Source organism: Zalophus californianus, chromosome 15, assembly GCF_009762305.2.
Source record: "Zalophus californianus isolate mZalCal1 chromosome 15, mZalCal1.pri.v2, whole genome shotgun sequence".
Taxonomy (NCBI): Eukaryota; Metazoa; Chordata; class Mammalia; order Carnivora; family Otariidae; genus Zalophus; species Zalophus californianus.
This window is the reverse complement of record NC_045609.1, coordinates 38118841-38138497: the sequence shown is the minus strand read 5'-3', so window position 1 is coordinate 38138497 and position 19657 is coordinate 38118841. Positions and strand designations below refer to the sequence as shown.

General features: G+C 50.7%; 1 protein-coding gene across 3 annotated transcripts in view; it reads left to right on the top strand.

Moving 5' to 3' along the window:
* Nucleotides 1–19657, top strand: part of DLG5 (discs large MAGUK scaffold protein 5) — a 126955-nt gene that overhangs the window by 32266 nt on the left and 75032 nt on the right. For 2 of the 3 annotated variants that reach the window (XM_027595967.2, XM_027595965.2), the window contains exon 2: nucleotides 18232–18300. In XM_027595967.2, the coding sequence (XP_027451768.1) occupies nucleotides 18232–18300 (69 nt within the window). Of the gene's footprint in view, nucleotides 1–15817; nucleotides 16011–18231; nucleotides 18301–19657 lie in introns of all 3 variants that reach the window. The other variant, XM_027595968.2, reaches the window with a different exon arrangement.

Sequence of the window (19657 nt, the reverse complement as noted above, 5' to 3'; positions counted from 1 at the left end):
TGGCTGGGACTATTGGTCGTGGGGGGTCTTCTCCTTTCTGCCCCGTGAGTCCCTTATCTTATCTCGGTGGATAGGATGCTGCAAGGGCTGCTTGTATTATTTTTTAATCCCCTTGTTATTCTTTTTTTTAATTTATTAATTTTTTTATGTAGTGTTCCATGATTCATTGTTTGCGTATGCCACCCACTGCTCCATGCAATACGTGCCCTCCCTAATACCTATCACCAGGCTAACCCATCTCCCCACCCCCCTTCCCCTTTTTATTTTATTTTGTTTAAGATTTTATTTACCTTGACAGAGAGAGACACAGCGAGAGAGGGAACACAAGCAGGGGGAGAGGGAGAGGGAGAAGCAGGCTTCCCGCCGAGCAGGGAGCCCGATGCGGGGCTCGATCCCAGGACCCTGGGATCATCACCTGAGCTGAAGGCAGATGCCCGATGACTGAGCCACCCAAGCACCCCCCCTTTTATTCTTAATAGTCTTTCCAAATACATACCTTTTGATTACTTCTTTATTTGCACACAGCCTGAAGATTCTATAGAATTCTTTAACTGTGTTAATGTTTTTTTCCTTAACCTAATTTTTTTCCCAATTATCAAAGCATCCTCATTTAACAAAAAAAAAAAAAAGGGAAAAGATCCCAGAACTATAACAAGGTAGAAAGCCTGCGTTTCCTTGAACCCAAGTATCTGCCGGGGGCTGGAGGCTGGGAAAGAAGGCTCAGTGGCCTCAGACAGTGGTCATCTAGGGGGCTGGGGCCGTTCTGGGGATCATATTAGGACTGCTGAGTGGGTGAGGATGGGCAGAGGGGTTTGGTTTAGAGGCAGCGTGGCCATAGCTAAAGGGGCAGGGCTTGGAGGTGAGTGCAGCTAAATGATCTGGGGCTTGTTCCTTAATCTCTCTGAGCTTCAGGGTCCTTGTCTGTAAATTGGGACTAATGGTAACACCTCTTTCCTGGAGCGCTGTGAGATTTAAGTAAGATAACATTAATTTGATGGTTTTTCCTGGCTGGCACTGTACTGGGTGTTTGTCTTGGAAAAGGCAGCCCAGAGCCTGGCACGGTCGCAGCTGTATCAGTGCCATAATGGAGTACCCCAGCCTGAGTTGTTCAAAGCACAGCCATTTATTGTCGCCCAGCCCTGGAGGCTGGAAGGCTCTGATCAGGGTGTTGGCAGGGGATGTCTTGGGTCCCTCCCCAAGGCTCTAGATGACTGTCTTCTCTGTGTCCTCATGTTCGTGTGCTCAGGTCTGTGTCCACACTTCCTCCTTTTATAAGGATTAGGGCCCATACTACTGACCTCATATTAATTTAATCACCTCTTTTTTTTTATAAAGATTTTATTTATTTATTTGAGAGAGAGAGAATGAGAGATAGAGAGCACGAGAGGGAAGAGGGTCAGAGGGAGAAGCAGACTCCCTGCCGAGCAGGGAGCCCGATGTGGGACTTGATCCCGGGACTCCAGGATCATGACCTGAGCCGAAGGCAGTCGCTTAACCAACTGAGCCACCCAGGCGCCCAAATTTAATCACCTCTTTTATCCTGTCTCTAATACAGTCATATGCTGAGGTACTGGGGCTTAGGACTTAAACTATGAATTTTGGAGGGGACACAATTCAGGCCTTCACAGCTGGTACTTCTATTATGCATGGTCCTGTAGTGATGGGGGCATCTGAAGCTGGCCTTGGCACTGTCTCCAGTCTCCAGCTCTCAGTGTGACCTGGCTCAGTCGTGCCTCCTCTGGACATCTGCACAATGTCAGGACCAGGCAGTACAGGGGTCCTCGTGAGCTCTGACACAGCTGAAGGTCACTGGAAAATATGGATCCAACACTCACTCTTCCAACTTTCACCATTTGCCTTGTGCCGGGCCAGGGTTAGCAGGCGCAGTGATGCAGGCATGGGCGTGTCCTGTCCACAGGGAGGAGGCTGGGAGCGTTCGCCCTCGGGGCTACTAGCTGATGGACTGGAACAGGAGCTAGGAGAAGACTGGGATCTTTGGGGGCTGTCCACTTTGGTTTCATTTGCTGTACTCTGTGGTTGTGGATGTGGATTTTGGCTTTTTCTCTGTTGAAATATTTTCTCTTGTTACTCAAGATCTTGTTACTTTATCTCCTGAGGGCTGCCTGTGTGTGAAAGATAACCCACATCCTTTTGTGCATTTGAAATACTTCTCTGATTTCCTCCATTTCCTGGGGTTGACTTGGGGCACTTTGAAGGCGCTGTGCGGCCAGATTTTGCGTCGGGTTGGTTGAGGAAGCTCTTTCTGCATTTGAGGAAAGAATGATTATGGTTCTGTTTCCTAAACGTTCGAATGTGAGATTGGTTATGCACTCAGGTTGAAGGTAAATAGGAACACTAGATTCGCTGAAATAGGAAGTGTGAAATTGGAACATTATGGAAGGAAGCCTTTGTTACAGGGTTTTTAGGGAGAAAGTTGTTGGAGATGTTTCACCTTTATTTGGTGGGAGGTGGGGTGGCTGCCGAGAGGAGCACTCACTGCCTGAGTGCGTTGGTGCAGTGGGTCTGTAACCGCAGGTGTTTAGAAACTCCTCACCCCTGCTCTGGGTGTGATGGAGGTGAGCATGTCATATCTGAGTGCATTTCTGTAGGTTAGTACGTGCAGCTGTCCTTTTTGTAATACAGTGTAAAAGGTCCCTCCCGTTTCAGGAATGGATTCTTTCCACCCACTGCTGGAGGTCACCTGTTTAAAATCCATGCAAGGCGCTGTGTAAATAAAGGGTGAACCCTCCTGTATGGTGTCCCCTTATTCAAGAGGAAGGGTGCATAAAGTGTCCTAGGGCTCTTTTTTTTTTTTTTAAGATTTTATTTATTAGAGCGAGCGCGAGAGTGAGCGCGAGAGCGAGAGCGAGAGCATGAGGGGGGGAGGTGCAGAAGGAGAGGGAGAAGTAGGCTCCCGGGTGAGCAGGGAGCCCCAGACATGGGGCTTGATCCCAGGACCTGAGATCATGACCTGAGCCGAAGGGCTTAACTGACTAAGCCACGCAGGTGCACCTCCCTCTTCTTGGATAGGAAAACCATCGCTTTGGTCTGGGCCTCTCAGAACCCCCTGAAGGGCCAAACCCTTCTTTACATTCTCTGTTTCTCAGGACCTCAAAAGAAAAGAATACATGGGCGATCACTGTCCTTTTATTTTCCCCCGAGGGCCTTTTTGGTCCTGGTCATTTAAAGAATGGAGAAACAGATGGGATTTTAGAGTTAATTACAGTTGGTAATCAGTTATGCTAAACTTGTGGGGTACCTGTGTGGCTTAGTCTGTTAAGCATCTGACTTCGGCTCAGGTCATGATCTCAGGGTCCTGGGATCGAGACCCACTTTGGGCTCCCTGCTCAGCAGGGGTCTGCTTGTCCCTCTCCCTCTGTCCATCCTCCTGCTCAGTGTGCGCGTGCTCGCTCAAGTAAATAAAATCTTTTGAAAAACTTATAGTAAGCTTGCTAAGAACTGAGCACCATGAAATAGTGTTTTTTTAAAAAAATATTTATTTATTTTAGAGAGAGTAAGAGAGTGTGCAAAAACGGAGAGAATCTCAAATAGACAACTCCCCCCTCAAACCCGCAGCTGCTGAGCACAGAGCCCCAGGTGGGGCTTGATCAGGACCAAGCCAAAATCAAGAATACTGAGCCACCCAGGCACCCCCCCAACTTTTCTTCTTTTTTTAAAAAATTTTATTTTTAAGTAATCTTTAGACCCAACAGGGGGCTTGAACTCATGACCCTGAGATCAAGAGTCGCATGCTCTACCAACTGAGCCAGCCAGGTGCCCCTGCAATAGTGTTTCTTGTTGTTAGACTGGCCCTTGGGAACCAGCCAGGTGGAGACCTTTCCCATCTTGCCCTCCCCAGACCTAGCTAATCCATTATGGGCTCCTTTCCTGACAAGTGCAGTTGTGGCCTCAAGCTCTTTTGACACAGGACTTTGGGCCATTGTCACAGGACATGGCGGTTCTTTCACGATGAACCTCTTGCCTTTTCTGGTCTAATTGAGGCTCGTCAATTCTGATAGAGAAACCGGAGCCAATCAGTTGCCTTACTTAACTGTCAGAGCATCGTTGACATCCAGATGACCACATCAGATGTTTCTTTGCCTTCCGTGTCCTACCGCAACATTTGGTGCGGCAGGCCAGCCCCTCTGACCACTCTCTACCCCATTGCCGTCTAGAAGATTTTATTCTCTCTCTCTTTTTTAAAGATTTTGTTTACTTAGAGCACAAGTAAGGGGAATGGCAGGCAGAGGCAGAGGCAGAGGGAGAAGCAGGCTCCCTGCTCGCAGGGAGCCCGATGAGGGGTTCGGTCCCAGGACCCTGGGATCATGACCCGAGCTGAAGGCAGACGCTTAACCCACTGAGCCACCCAGGCGCCCAGATTTCATTCTCTTGCTCCTCCTGCCCCCCTGAGTGGTGTCTTGGGTGTCCATCCCAGGATTTTGTTATGTGCCTAGAACAGTACTTACCGTGTGGTTCCCCATTAGGAAGTCCTGGATCTGGCCCTCCCCTTCCCCTCACTTCTTTCTGACCCGAGGGCTTCACATTACCAGGTAGTGGCTGTGGGCTTGTCCTCCAGGAGCTGTGGGATATCTCCCACAGGGACTGTGTTAGTCTCAAACTGCCCCCAAGGATTTTGGGTAACTATAATAGAGAGGGAGATAAAGTCCTTGCCTTTTGTTTTGTTTTGCTGGTGGCTAAATACATGTAACAGTACTTACCATCTTAACCATTTCTAAGTATAGTGTTTAGTGGTATTAAACACATTCATGATGTGCTACCATCCCCACCATTTATCTCCAGAACTCTTCATCTTGCAAAAATGAAACTATACCCAGTAAGCAGTAATTCCCCATTTCCCCCTCCTCACCCCAGCCCCTGACAACCACCATTCTACTGTCTCTGTGATTTTTTTTTTTTAATTTATTTGACAGAGGGAGACACAGCTAGAGAGGGAACACAGCCGGGGGAGTGGGAGAGGGAGAAGCAGGCTTTCCGCGGAGCAGGGAGCCCGATGTGGGGCTCCATCCCAGGACCCCGGGATCGTGACCTGAGCTGAAGGCAGATGCTTAATGACTGAGCCACCCAGGCGCCCCTTGTCTCTGTGATTTTGATTCCTTCATGTACTTCATATAAATGGAATTACACAGTATTTGTCTTTTTGTGACTTGCTTATTTCACTTACCGTAATGTCACTCATCTGTGTTGTACAGCATGTCCCAATTTCCTAGCTTTTTTTTTTTTTTTATTAAAGGTTTTATTTATTTTAGAGAGAGAACACAAGCGGGCGGGGCAGAGGGAGAGGGAGAGAGAGAATCTCAAGCAGACTCTGCTGAGCGCGGAGCCCAACGCGGGGCTCGATATCACAACCCTGAGATCATGACCTGAGCCGAAACTGGGTTGGATGCTCAACTGACTGCGCCACCCAGGTGCCCCTGAATTTCCTAGCATTTGAAGGCTGGGTAACTCCACATTTTGCTTATCCGTTCATTTGGCAGTGGCCATTCACGTTGCTCACACATTTTAGATATCGTGAGTAATGCTGTCAACATGGATATGGGGGAATATCTCCTTGAGACCCTGCTTTCAGTTTTTTTGTGTATATACCCAAAAGTGGATTTACCGAATCCTGTGGTAATACTATTTTTAAGTTTTTGAGAAACTGGCTTACTAGTGTCCACAGTTGCTGTACTGTTCTACCTTCCCACCAACAATGCAGGAGGGTTCTCATCTCTCCACACACGTCACCCACACTTGGTACTTTTCGCTTTACTGATGGTAGCCACCCCAAGCCAGCTGAGGGAGTAGCTCCTTGCTGCTTTGATTTGCATTTCTTTAAGGATGAGTAATGTTCAGCATCTTTTCATGTGCTTGTTGGCTGTATATCTTCTTTGGAGAAATGTCTAAGTATTCAAGTCATTTGCCTATATTTTTTTTTTGAGAGAGAGAGAGAGAGATAGAGGGGCGCCTGGGTGGCTCAGTTGGTTAAGCGTCTGTCTTCAGCTTAGGTCATGATCTCAGGATTCTGGGATTGAGCCCCACGTTGGGCTCCCTGCTCAGTGGGGAGTCTGCTTCTCCCTCTTTACCACCTTCCCTGTTCTTGGGCGCGTGCTGTCTCTTTCTCTCTCTCAAATAAATAAATAAAACATTTATTTTTTTATTTTTTAGAGATTTTATTTATTTATTCATGAGAGACAGAGAGAGTGAGAGAGGCAGAGGGAGAAGCAGGCTCCCAAGGAGCAGGGAGCCTGATGCGGGACTCGATCCCAGGACTCTGGGATCATGACCTGATCCGAAGGCAGACGCTTAACCATCTGAGCCACCCAGGCGCCCAATAAATAAAACATTTAAAAAGAGAGAGAGATCATGCTGTGGGTTGGGGAGGGGCAGAGGGAGAGAGAGACTCTTAAGCAGGTTCTGTGCCCAACAAGGAGCCCAACTCGGGGCTCAGTTCTACGACCCTGAGATCATGACCTGAGCCAAAACCAGGAATTGGACACTTAATTGACTGAGCCACCCAGGTGCCCCTCATTTGCCTATTTTTGAATCCGGTTTTTGTTTATTTGTTTATTTTAAGAGTCTGTATATTCTGATATTAATCCTTTGTCATATAGGTGACTTGCAAATATTTTCTCCCATTCTTTGGGCTGCCTTTTCACTCTGTTGGTAGTGCCTTTCAATGTACAAAATTCTGAAGTTTTCATAAAGCCTATTGTGTCTTTTTCTCTCTTGTTGCCCATGACTTTGGTGTCATATCTAAGTATCATTGTCAAATTCAATGTCATGAAGCCCTATATTTTATTATAAGTTTTATAATTTTAGCTCTGATCTTTAGGATGTGGATTAATTTTGAGTTAGTTTTTATATATGGTTTTAGATAAGGGTCCAGATTCACTCTTTTGCATGTGTATATCCAATTTTCCCAGCATCATTTTCTTGAAAAGACTGTTCTTTCCTCATTGACTAGTGTTGGCACCTGTCAGGATTATTTGAGCATTATGGGAAGGTTTATTTCTGTGCCATTGGTCCACTGGTCTGTCTTTATGGTGGTGTCACACTGTTTTGATTATTGTAGCTTCATAGCAAGCTTTGAAATTAGGAAGTATGAGTCCTCTGACTTTCTTCTTCTTTTTTACAATTGTTTTGGCTCTTTGGAGTTCCTTGAGACTTCATTTTAATTTTCAAATGAGTTTTTCTATTTCTGCAAAATAGGTCTTTGGGATTCTGATAGGAATTGCCCTGAGTCTTTAGATCACATTGGGTAATGTTGGCATCTAACACAGTCCTTGCTTTTTATTCATTTCCTTGTGTTTTTTTGCAGTGCTGTGTTTTGAATAAGAGTACTGGAAAAGGAGGAGTTTCTGGAAGAGAAGAGGCCAGCAGTGAAGAGTAGGGAGTAAAGGCAGCTGGGAACAATGTGCAGGGGCGTCAGGGAGCAGGGGGCCTTGGGTCTCGGGCAGGTTAGCGTTTGTGAGCAGTTTCTTTGCAGGTACAAAGCATTTTCAGCATCTGCAACTTTATTTGTCAGCACAACAATCTGTGAGATACAGATAAAGACTTTTTATAGCTCTGGTGTGTAGATGGAGAAACTGAGGCTCAGGAAAATAATTTGCCCCTGGCCACCCATTTGTAGGTGACCAAACCAGGGAGAGCCCAGGTCCATCCAGCTCCTGATCTTGTGCCCTTTGTCCTGTGCACTGTGCCGTCACTTTGTACCTCCCACCCTGTGGCTAGGGTCCTGGTGGGTTCAAACTCAGCAGGAATGTTGTATGGAGGGGGAGGTAAGTGGTTCTCCATGGTCTCAGAGTCCTGGGGACCCAGCGTGTGGTGGTCAGTAGTTTTCTTTTTCCTTTCTTTCTTTCTTTTTAAAGATCTTACTTATTTGAGAGAGAGTGAGAGAGCATGAGCTGGGAGAGGGAGAAGCAGGTTACCTGCTGAGTGCGGAGCCAAGTGTGGGGCTCGATCCCAGGACCCCGGATCATGACCTGAGCCGAAGGCAGACGCTTAACTGACTGAGCCCCCCAGGCGCCCCGGTGGTCAGTAGTTTTCCAGGTGCCACGCGAAGCCGGTGGGGAGGGTGCTATTGATGCTGCTGAAGGAAAAGAGGCAAAAGCAGCTGCTCATCCACTGCTGGTGAGAGCAAGAGCTTTCCTTTCTGGCCTTTGTGGGCTGAGTGTCCCTGACCCGTGCAGCCTGGATATCATGTCCTTGCCTATTTCACTCTAGCCCAGAGACTTGGGCTGTTCCCAGAGCCATCATTCCCTCTGGTGGACTCCTGAGCCTACCCTGATTTCAGATTAATGGACAATGGCCGTTTGGGGGATGAAGTGGCTTTAAGGGGACTGGGAGGGAGACATTTTGCGGTTCTTTTGCCTTCAGTCTGTGCATTACGGGCATGAGCAGTTTCCTCAGACCCCACCGGTTCATTCTGTTTGCTGCCTTCTAAGCCAGGATAAACCGGTGGGGTCTGAGGAACCTGCTCATGACTGACTATCTAATCTATCTATCTGTCTGTCTATCTATCTACCTATCTATCTATCTATCTATCTATCTATCTATCCAAGTATCTATCTGGCTTGTTCCAGAGATTGTGCTGGTCTCCCTTGGGTGGACCAGAATGCGCTGGTGGCGGGAGGAGTGACAGGGTTGGAGGGGTGGAAGCCAGGACGGGAGGACAAGGCTGGTAGCTGACGTGTGGCAGAGAGGACTGGAACCCGTCTCTCTCTTGCTTCTCTTCTTCCCTCCCACTGTTGGAAAGCTAACGTTGGCCAAAGTGCCAAATGCTGGCCCATAAGCCGCTTTCTGGCACAGCCCCGCCAGAGTTTCTAACCCATCAGTTGTGACTCCTCGATGCTTCTCCTCACCTGCACATTGTCATTGAGCAGGGGGATGGCTCTTTACACCCTCTGCTATCCATGGAGACAAGGAACTGGTGAGTTTTGTTTTTTCTGACCCTGGTGGAAAGGAAGTAATCCAGGGCAAATGGATAAGAGTCTTACTTGAATCTGGAGCCATCACTTAGTAGCTTTGTGGATGTGGGTGAGTTACTTAGCCTCTCTGAGGCTGTATTTCAGCATTTAGAAAAATGAGTTAATAGTCCATTCCTCTTAGTGTTGTTGGGATGATTAAATGAAATAATCCATACAAATAGTACCTTCCCTGTGACAAGTACTTAATAAATATCAGCTGCTATGAGTAGTCAGAATGTGGTAATTAGGACATTCAAGAAAAGCTTGAGCCCAAACATGTAAGGTGCCTAGTGCTCGTTGATGGCTCTCCCTGTCCCTCTGACTCATTTCCATCAGTCTCTTTGATACCCAGGGAAGTTCAGGGAGGGGGTGGGGTGCAGATAGGGTTTGCACTTGCTTCTCCTCTACCTGAAACAATCTTTCTTCAGCGCTGTGCACTTCCTTCAGGTCTCTGTTCAAATGTGACCTCAGAGACCCCCCCCCCCCAATTGTACCACAACAGCCATCTGTCCGCCCCATCCCAGTCACCCTCCGTAGGGCGCTTATTACCTGATGCAGTTCGCATTTGTTTATTAGTTTAGCTCTCTTCTTCCACCCCCACTCCTGCGAGCTCCATGAGAGCAGGGACTCTGTTTTTCGTTCTCTGCTGCACCCCCAGGACCTCCCAGCACAGTGCTTGCTGAGCATTTGGTGAGTGAATGGGCTCTGTGTTCCCCCGGGGCAGACATGCCTACCAAGGGGTGGTGTCTTGCACAAGAGCACCCTCACTCCATCTCTCTTGATGTGTGCTGACTGATGCCCATGTGTAGGAAGGTGGTAGTGAGGACTCTGAGGAGGTCTGGGTGGGCTGGAGGGCTGCCAGGCCCACAAGGAGTGCTCTGGCTTGTTCCTCGTGACTCAGAACAAGAGACCTGCAAGGAAGGCCAGGGATGGATTGGAGTTGGCCATAGCCAGGCAGAAAAAGTTGGCCATGAAAGAGGGCAAAGGGGGGTCTCCTTTTTTTTTTTTTTTTTGCTTAAGATTTTACTTATTTATTTGAGAGACAGAAAGAGAGGGAGGGAGGAAGAACATGAAGGGGGAAGGGGCAGAGGGAGAAGCAGGCTTCCCGCTGAGCAGGGAGCCCAATGTGGGGCTCGATCCCAGGACCCCAGGATCATGACCTGAGCCGAAGGCAGACGCTTAACTGACTGAGCCAGCCAGGCAGCCTGGGGGGGGTCTCCTTATCCTAAAGGCAAGAAAACAAAGGCACAGGGCTATATTCAGATACAAGGAGGGCACACCTCTGCTGGAGGGTCAGGTAACGGTCATGAGAGCTGGGGTTTATGGGGTGCTTGCCCTGTGCCTGGCTCTGTCCTTGGGGCTTTACCTCTCTTTACTCCTTTGGCCCTCATACCCATCATTCTTCCAGCTTTATATGCAAGGACGTGAGGCACGGAAAGTGGAAACCACTTGCCCCAGACCACACAGCACAGGGGGCCTGGCCAGAGCCTGCACTTGTGCCAACGCCCTGCCATGGGGCAGGGCAGCACCCTCGAGGTGGTAGTCCGTGCGGAGGTAGCCTCTTCTCCCTTTACTGAGTAGTGGAGAGGGAGTCCCAGTTGAGGGCCAGAGGGAGCTGGCAGTGCCCGGTGCCTTGCAGAGAGCTGCTTCCTGCCCACTGTGATGTGTGGTGCTGGTTAGAAGTTTATTCTAGGGCAGATGTGCCACAGCGAGTTGGTCAGCGAGTTGGCCAGCGAGTTGGCCATCGGCGGCATCGTGGAGGCTTGGCTGCCCCCTGGGTCTGTGCGCTGCTGTGGTTCCCTGTTTCCTCTCGCTGTGTCCTTGTTGCTGCTGTATGCCTGGGGCATGAGCGGTCACAAGGGTAGCGGCCATGACCTGTGGTTTGGGGGATGCTGGTCAGGCTTCGTCACATTCATTGGTGGGGAATATGCCTCTAGATCATTTTATTTTATTTCTTAAAAAAGATTTTGTTTGCTTATTTGACAGCACACAAGCAGGGGGAGCAGCAGGCAGAGGGAGAGGGAGAAGCAGACTCCCCACTGAGCAGGGAGCCCGACGCGGGGCTCGATCCCAGGACCCCGGGATCATGACCTGAGCTGAAGGCAGACGCTTAACGACTGAGCCACCCAGGCGCCTCTAGATCACTGCATTTAGTGGGAGGCTCTTAATGCCTGTCCCCATCCCCTTCCCTTCCTGCTGTCGATGCTGGCCTAGCCTCCCTCCCAGGGAGCCCACCAGACCCTGCTTGGGCCACGTCCTAGGTGCGGGACTGTGACCCAGCCCAGCTGGGAGATGACGGAGGAAAACAGGGCTTGTTTTGGGGTGACAGGAAGCCAGAACTGAGAAGTGCTCCCACTTGGCGGCAAGTTGATGGTCCCAGTTCCCGCCGCTACTCCCATCCTGGAGCTCATAGCCTCGGACCAGGAGATGACAAAGAACATCTCCAGCCTTCCCCACCCTCAGGAGGGGGAGCAAGCTTTCTGACTGCTGTTTTTAATCTCTGGAAATTCAGCGAACTTCCATCACCTTGTGCCTTGGGGGAGGGGAGGACTCAAAGGGCCCGACAGTGAGAGGAGGCTCTTGATTTTTAATCTTACTGAGTGATCAGTTCTGGGCGTGCCTGTGTTGTTTTCCCTCCCTTTTCAGACTTCGCTTTGGGGGCAGTTTTGGCCAGAGATGGGGGTGGGTCCCAGGTGACAGCACTGACATCTGGGAGTTTCCTCAGGGTCAGGTAGTTCAGTTCCTTATCTCCCAGATGATTCCAGAGTCCAGCGGGAGGAGGTTAAGGAATGAGCCTAGGGCCCCACAGGCATCCTTCACGCCACCCCCTGGCACTTCTCACTTGTGCACTTGCGCACTTGGATGTTAACACTCCACTTAGCTAGGAAAGGAACACCCCCTTTCACTTTTGAAAGATGGGCTACTGGTTCTTTTCATGACCTCAAAAAGGGAGACGTAAGCATCCTTACTGTGATATTTTAGCAAGCTCGTTATACTTTTTTTTTCTTTTTATTAACATATAATGTATTGTTTGTTTCAGGGGTACGGGTCTGTGATTCATCAGTCTTGCACAATTCACAGCACTCACCATAGCACATGCCCTCCCCAGTGTCCATCACCCAGCCACCCCGTCCCTCCCACCCCCCACCACTCCAGCAACCCTCAGTTTGTTTCCCAAGATTAAGAGTCTCTTATGGTTTGTCTCCCTCTCTGGTTTGTCTTGTTTCATTTTTCCCTCCCTTCCCCTTTGATCCTCTGTCTTGTTTCTCAAATTCCACGTATCAGTGAGATTGTATGATAATTGTCCTTCTCTGACTGACTTACTTCGCTTAGCATAATACCCTCTAGTTCCATCCACATAGTTGCAAATGGCAAGATCTCATTTTTTGATGGCTGCATAATATTCCATTGTATGTATATACCACATCTTCTTTGTCCATTCATCTGATGATGGACATCTAGGCTCTTTCCATAGTTTGGCTATTGTGGACATTGCTGCTATAATCATTGGGGTGCACGTACCCCTTTGGATCACTACATTTGTATCTTTAGGGTAAATACCCCAAAGTGCAATGACTGGGTCGCAAAAATTTTAACTTTTTAAGGAACCTCCATACTGTTTTCCAGAGTGGCTGCACCATTAAGCTTGTTATTCTTGTTCTAAACTTTGCAGAGAATACTCCAGCTGTATGTCAGTTGGGGAAGACTAACTGGCTCTTCACTTACAAACCTCACACTTTGAGGGGGTGGATTGTGCACTCTAGGGGGTGCGTCTTCACCTGACCTATAACAGCAGGCCTTCTGTTTGTTGCCAGCCTCCCTGTGCATGCCAGGGAGCTGATTTCCCCGTCCTGAGGCAGGCGTGTAGGGTGCAGGAAGCAGGACTTCCTTAACTGATATGCCAGGCTCTGGCTTCTCCGTTCCTGGGCTGTGGTCACCCCATGCCTCTTTGACATGTTGGGGCTTGTCAGCCTCCTAGTTTGGGTCTCAGTGTCCACGGCCTTGGGCCATATTTTGAAAGGGAAGGAAGCTGAGGCCTGGGGGACGGGTGTGGCTGCACTGATCATGTGATTCTGCAGGAAAGCTTCTCCTTCGCAGCACCTCCTCAGGTCCTCAGAAGCGGGGAGGTGTTCTCTGCATAGCGCACAGCACTCTTCACGCTCTTGCCTGCTTCCTCACCTGTGCACCTCATGGAGTCGGTACCTCTTTAATGAGGGTGCCCATGCTGCTCTGGGACCTGCCTCTGCACCCAGCATGGGCACGGGGGTTGGGGCGGCAGGAAGCAGCGGTGCATGTCAGGGCCATGGAGCCATGGCTTCTCTCACCCTCTTGCCAGTTTTAGTCCGCATCTCTGGTTCAGCAGTTGCCATCTCAACAATGCCTGTTGAGTGTCCTCTTGGTGGGGGGAGGGAGGACAGGAAGGGGACAAGCCCCTTCTGGGGGTTGGAGGGGGGGATCCAGAGCAGGGCTGGCTCTGCTCTGAGACTTTCCACTTGCACAGGGGGACAGGCTCTGCCTGTGTTTCTTTCAGGCTGAGTTGGCTTCTCGGGTGCTTGTCCAAGTTCACTATCCTCCAGGGCCAGCTCCAGGCCGCTTCCTCCATGAAGCCTCCCCTGACTGCCCTTCCACCTTCAGAGCCCGGCAGCAGCGTTGGGTATAAGGATCAAGAGTGCAGACTTTGGGCTAAACTGGGCATGTATCTTGTTCATACTCTCACTGGCTCTATCAAGACCTTAAGCAAGTTTCTTAATTTACCTAACCCTTAGTTTTCTCCTCCGTAAAATGGGCCTAATGACAGCCTCAGGGTTGTTTTAGGAATTCACTGAGACAGTGCATGCCAAATGCTTAGCACAGCTTGACACTTAATAGTGCTCAGTATCTGTTAGCTGCTGCTATTATTATTATTATTAGAGTGCTGTATAGTCTGTCAGTCTGTCATCCTGCCCTCTTTGACCTTGTCACTCTAGCACAGCTATCAATTTCAGTGCTTTTTGGGGGCTGGTTCGCGTGTGCTCCCAGTGATCTGGAGCTATCTCAGGTCCGTGCGGCAGGCCACCCTCTCTCCTCGCCCTCCCGGAGCGTAGGGAGGACTCTGCGTGCTGGCTCAAAGCTGGAACAGGTCCCTTCAATGCTTACAGTTTTCATGGGGAGGAAGCATGAGTCACTGGGGCCTTTACGAGCTCCAAGTGAATGGAGGGGTGTAGTAGGTGACAAGCTAAGTTTGTCTCCCTTGGGCCCCGCAGGCTGCGGGCTGGGGCATTCTGTTATCGCTCGGGTGATTTTACTGGAAGTTCTTTTGAAGTGGTCTCCGTGACCCAATGGGGCTGAGTCACAGAGTAAACACAATTAGCAGGGGCTGGGCTCTTGGGAAGGATGCAGACAATGCGTGGGTCCCAGAGTTTGCCGGCTCTGTTTCACGGCCTCTGCCATAGCTTGCACTGGCTTCCCAACTGATGACTCCGGTGAACCTTGGTGCCCTGCTGCCCTGCATTTATTCTGTGGACCCCCATGCCCTGGGGGCTTGTTAGAAATTCAGCTTCTCAGGCCCCCCTCATCTGCCCACATCAGAACCTGCACTTTGCTTGTGTCCCCCAGTAGCCCCAATGACAATAGAGACCTTCCTCGTGTCCCTCTCTGGTTACACGTCCATGAAAAATCGAGGCTCATGCTCTGCTCTCCTTTCCTGGAAATGTTTCCAGATCACCTGACTTCTGGGTCCTCTCAGGACCTGTACACAGGCTTGCCTGGATTTGTGGGAACACCCTGAGTGGCGGTGCCCGGCTGTCCTGTGGGGGTGTGGGGGGGGGCACATGGGGAGGGAGACGGGGCAGTGCCAGTGGGGGAGCCGGGCTGATCCCACAGTCCTTGGTGGTCTGGGCCTCTGTGCCACGTGGAGCACATGCCTTAGGTTTCAGGGCACGTGGGGTGCGGGTGCCTTCGTGGAGCTCCTGAGGAAATTGTGGGGGTGCTGGGAAGTGTGCACCCATGAGATGAGACTCCTGCAGGCCTCCAGATTTGATTGTGAAACCCCAGAGGTAGATGACGCTTGATGCCCGCCCTTCTGAAGCCACCGGCTTTAAAAGGACACCGCGTGACTTTAGAGGAGAGTGTCTCCTCTTGCCCTTTCCCGACATCCTGACCACACAGGCTTTTTAAGACAACAATAGCAGCAGAGACAAAGCATGACCAAGACAACGTTGTCTTCGGGACTTTTTTCCCCTCTGAATGACGTCTAAGGCCCTGGGAACATTGTAAAAACTGGGCCCCGTCCAATGTTCATCACTCCCTGCCAGCTCCCAGCTCCTAGGAGCCCTGCCAGCCGACTCAGGGGCGGAGATGCCCAGAGATGGAGATAGAGATGTCACGCCGCCCCCAGGTCATGCCCCAGAACCTCGGCAGGGCTTTGGAGACAGGGAAGAAGAACAGAATGTGTTGGTTGGCCAGTTGACTCACCCAGCCAGGGAGGGAGATGGGTGGAGAGAGACAAAGATGTCTGCCAAATTTAATTAACAGTGGAAACTGGCCATGGTGGAGGAAAAAGACGCCTTGATGAGGAGGGGTGCTTTACTGGAAGATGGGGCTCTGCTGATGCCCGTAGTGAGGAAGAAGCAAGGCGTTCCTGCAGGGAGCGGCTGTCCGCGCGGGCCGTGGTGTCGCAAGCTCAGAGATCTGGGAGGTGTGAGTGGGAGAGTTTATTTGTGCCTGCTTTTCTGAGTGGGCATCTTTCGAAAACAGTCCACCAACATACCAGCTGGCTAGCCTTCCTTGTCCCTGTAAAGAGAAAAATAATTAAGACACTGTCAGTTGAGTTGAGAAAATCGGCATTGTGTTGACGTTTTTGTCCTTTGAAGATACCAACGGAGTGCCTGAATTCTACCTGACATTACTTCACCGATCTTTATGCAATGCCTACTGCTGTTCGTGGTGTGGGAAGAGAGATGATTGGAGAAATCGGTGGTGCTCGTTGTTTTGTTGAGACAAAAACGCAGAACTGTTGAATGGACAGCAAAATGAATCGTGTGGGTGGAATTTGAAATACAGGAGGTATTTCATTGAATGCTGCTCTTCATTTTTTGGTGGGGTCAAGGAATTTCAGGGCTGAATGGGGTTTCTGGTTCCTTCTCCCTTCGAGTGATGTGGCCTCCGGGCCAGGTGGCAGGGGGCCTCTGTGAAGTGAGGTGTGCGTTGAGGAGGTCCCCGCCCTTCCCAGGTCTCTTCAGACCGAGCCAGCCCTGACAGTTGGGCGCCCTCCCCCCGCCCAACCCCGCGGCTTTCTCCAGCCCCTCCCGGCCGTGGCGGGAGCCCTCCTGCTCCTTGAGGCCGGATCGCACAGATGGATCCCTTTGACAGTCCTGTCTGAAGACAGATCATCTGTCTACTCCCGAAATCATCCTCTTCAATCCATGCGAAACATCCACAGGTTCTTTTTTTTTTAATTAAAAAAAATTCTTTTTTAAAGAGCCTTTTAGATTCACAGCAAAACTGAGGGGAAAGCACAGAGAATTCCCCTGTCCCCTGCCCCCACACATGTATGGCCTCACCCACTCTCAGCATCCCGCACCCAAGTGGTACGTTTGTTACCATTGATGAACCTACGCGGACACATCCTTGTCGCCCAGACTCTGTAGTTTACATTAGGGTTCACTTGTGGTGTTGCACACTCCAGGAGTTTGGACAAATACCTAACGATGTAACACCCACAGGTTCTCAAGAGAGTCTCAGAAAATTCTATAATGAGACCACCAGTCATGCCCGGCCACTGTCCTCGTTCTCGGCATTACCACAGTCCCTTTGCCTTGTTTTTTCCTTTTTGCTCTCTGCTTTCATCTCTTTTTCTGGGTGTCATGCCTGCCAGCTCCCCTGCACACCAGTATACCAGGGCTGCCTGCCTGTCTGCCCCACATCTCCTCCCCCCGAGGTTGCCCCTCTGCTCAGGGTCTCTCGTCAGCCTGGTGGTCTCCTCCCTCCCTGCCCCCACGAGTCTCCTCCTTCCTTTGCCCTGCTTACCCCCAACTCTTCATCCCTACGCTGTCCCTTCGGAGGGTGTGCGGGTATTAGGTAGCTAGTCAAGGATTGAGGTGGGAGAGAAACCTTAAATCTGGCCCCCACCTTTCTGGTTCTGGAGCCTTAGATCTCATTAGTTCTTGGCTGCTTTTCCTCATCAGAGCCCTGAGGCTTGTTCAAAGGCTTTACTGCAAAAATCCCGTCTCTAGCTCACCGCTCTTCCCTCTGTAGTTCTTTTGGTTCCAAGGACAAAACATTGCATTCCTGCCGTTACCTTGTTTTCTTTGACCCACCGTTTGTGCGTGTGGGGCTTTTCTCAGTTCCCAAGATAGTCTTGAAGTCAGTTCTCCCTCTTAACTTGGTGTCACCTGTAGTCACAGGAAAAGCACGCCCTCAGGGGAAAGTGTAATCCTGAGATGGGATGGGGGAGAGGACCTTATAAGCCATCTGGTTGAAACCCCTTCCCTGTTACAGGCCAGGGAGCAGACTTCCAGAAAACAAATGACTTGCTCAGTGTGACCCAGCTACTCATGTGTGGATGAGAGCTGGTTCAGATACGGGGTTTCTTGACCCAGAGGTTATGCTGATGCGAGGCGGGTAATCTCCTTAGCTTAGAAAATACTCAAATTCAAACTGAACCATGGTGTGACACAGTTGTGTGTCCAACACCGAGTTAACAACATTAAGTGTTGGCCAAAAAAGGGGCATGTACTGCTCCTTGGCTTTGGTGACAGTGTAGTTGCTCATAATTTTATGAATAACTTTTAGTAAGGGGGCAGTCACTGACTAAATTATTAAGGACCGAGCTTGAATACAGTCAGAACCCGAGAGCAGAACAGTTGGGCAAAAAGAACAAATGGTTCGTAGATGTTTAACTTATACTCTGTTGCTCTCTGCATGGAAGCCAGCATCATATTGGTAAAGATCTGGAGGAAGTCCCCAGACCCTATTTTAACCTGGGGGCATGTTGCTCCCTTGCTAAGCTTTTCCCCAGATGTCTTAAGGAGAGGCCAGCTGACTGGCTCCGAGTTCCCCTCTGTGCGTGGGTAAGTTTCCAGGGCAGGAGGGTGGTGGGAAGGTCAGGTGAGAGGCCAGGCAGAAATACCACAGACTAGACCCTGCTCACCACACCTGCTTGAACCCATAGATCCGATTTCTAGTCCCTGACGTAGTGTTGGTTCTCAGTCTGGCGCTGACTGAAGATCAGTTGGTCTGACAGTAGTTTGGGGTTAGTAACAAACGGTCTGTCCTTCTTCCCCAGGCTCCACCTACAGCGTCTTGTCCATCATGCCCTCAGACTCAGAAAGCAGCAGCTCCCTCAGCAGTGTGGGTGAGTACCACTTGGGCACCCCTCCTTCCTGGAGGGCACCGGGCGGGTTGGGGGCTGCTGGGTGTGAGCCAAGGTAGCCCCGAGTTTACGGGGTGGGAAGTCAGCCTCACCTGGCAGATCACTCATGGGGCCACCTTCTGTTGATTCCATTCACACCTTCTCCCATCAGCAGCATGTCCTCCTAATGGAGGAGGGCAGGAATCTGGTGCTGTCAGGTGCGAGGGGAGGCTGTGTCTCTCCATTCCTTCACTTTGTCAGGGCATGGGACTTCTCCGTGAGCTTCTTGTCCCCCCTGCCCCTGACCGTGTGCCTCAGTGACAACTGTCCATGAGAATGCCCCCTTTGGGGACAGTCCTTTGTAAGCAGGAACCGCCCCCTGGGCAGCGTGTTGCCTTGGGGACAGGAGTAGCCCGTCCATGTGTTTCCAGAAGCCCACAGCTGGTCCTGCTTTCCCTTCACTGAAGACTCCCAGCAGGAAGGTTGTCCTGGTCTCCCAGCCCTCCCACACCTCTGGTACCCATTCCTGCGTCACGTGCCCTCTGTTTAACACCCTCCGTGTTGTTTCTCATGTCCCGATCTGACCCTGATGGATGGGTACACCTTCGGTGGCGAGTCCTGGAGTTTCAGTAGTCGGAAGGCCCCCCGGAGGTCATCCGGTCCAATTATTTTATCTCCTGCACATAGACAGATGGGGAAATTGATGCTCTTGCCAGGGACTCCAGACCTAGTCGGGGGCAGACCTTTCATGTGTTAAGTCGACAGACACTTACAGAGCCCCTCTGCTGGGCCAGAAGTGGGCTTGGAATGCGTGGGGACTGGGGCAGACGTGGTCCCAGTGCCTGTGGATCTTAGGGCCCACGGGGGAGACGGTTTTGGGATGAATACAGTGAGCGAGGTCAGCCCAGCGAGACCGGTAGCAGTAGGGAGGTAGGGCACTGTTCACTGGGGCTGCCATGACGGAGTGGCTCATACAACAGAACTGCATCCTCTTGCGGCTCTGGAGGCCCCACGTCTGTTGGCGCCGGGGCAGGGTCTGTCCCAGGCCTCTGTCCTTCCTCTCGCCGGGGTGCTGGCAGCGTTTGGACCGGATGTTCTGGTCTTGTAGATGTGTCATCCCAGTCTCTGCCTCTGGCCTCATATGGTGTTCTCCCATGTGCGTGTCTGTGTTCACATCTCTGCAAAGGGACACCGGTCCTGCTCCGGGCTGACCTCATCTTCACCTGATCGTCGGCAGAGACTGTGGTCTCCAGTGAGGCCACATTCACGTTTCGGAGGGGGTCAGGATTTCAGCACTTTTGGGAGGACACAGTGAGGCCAGCACAGGTCCCTCATCCCTGTCCAGGATTCAGGGAGGACA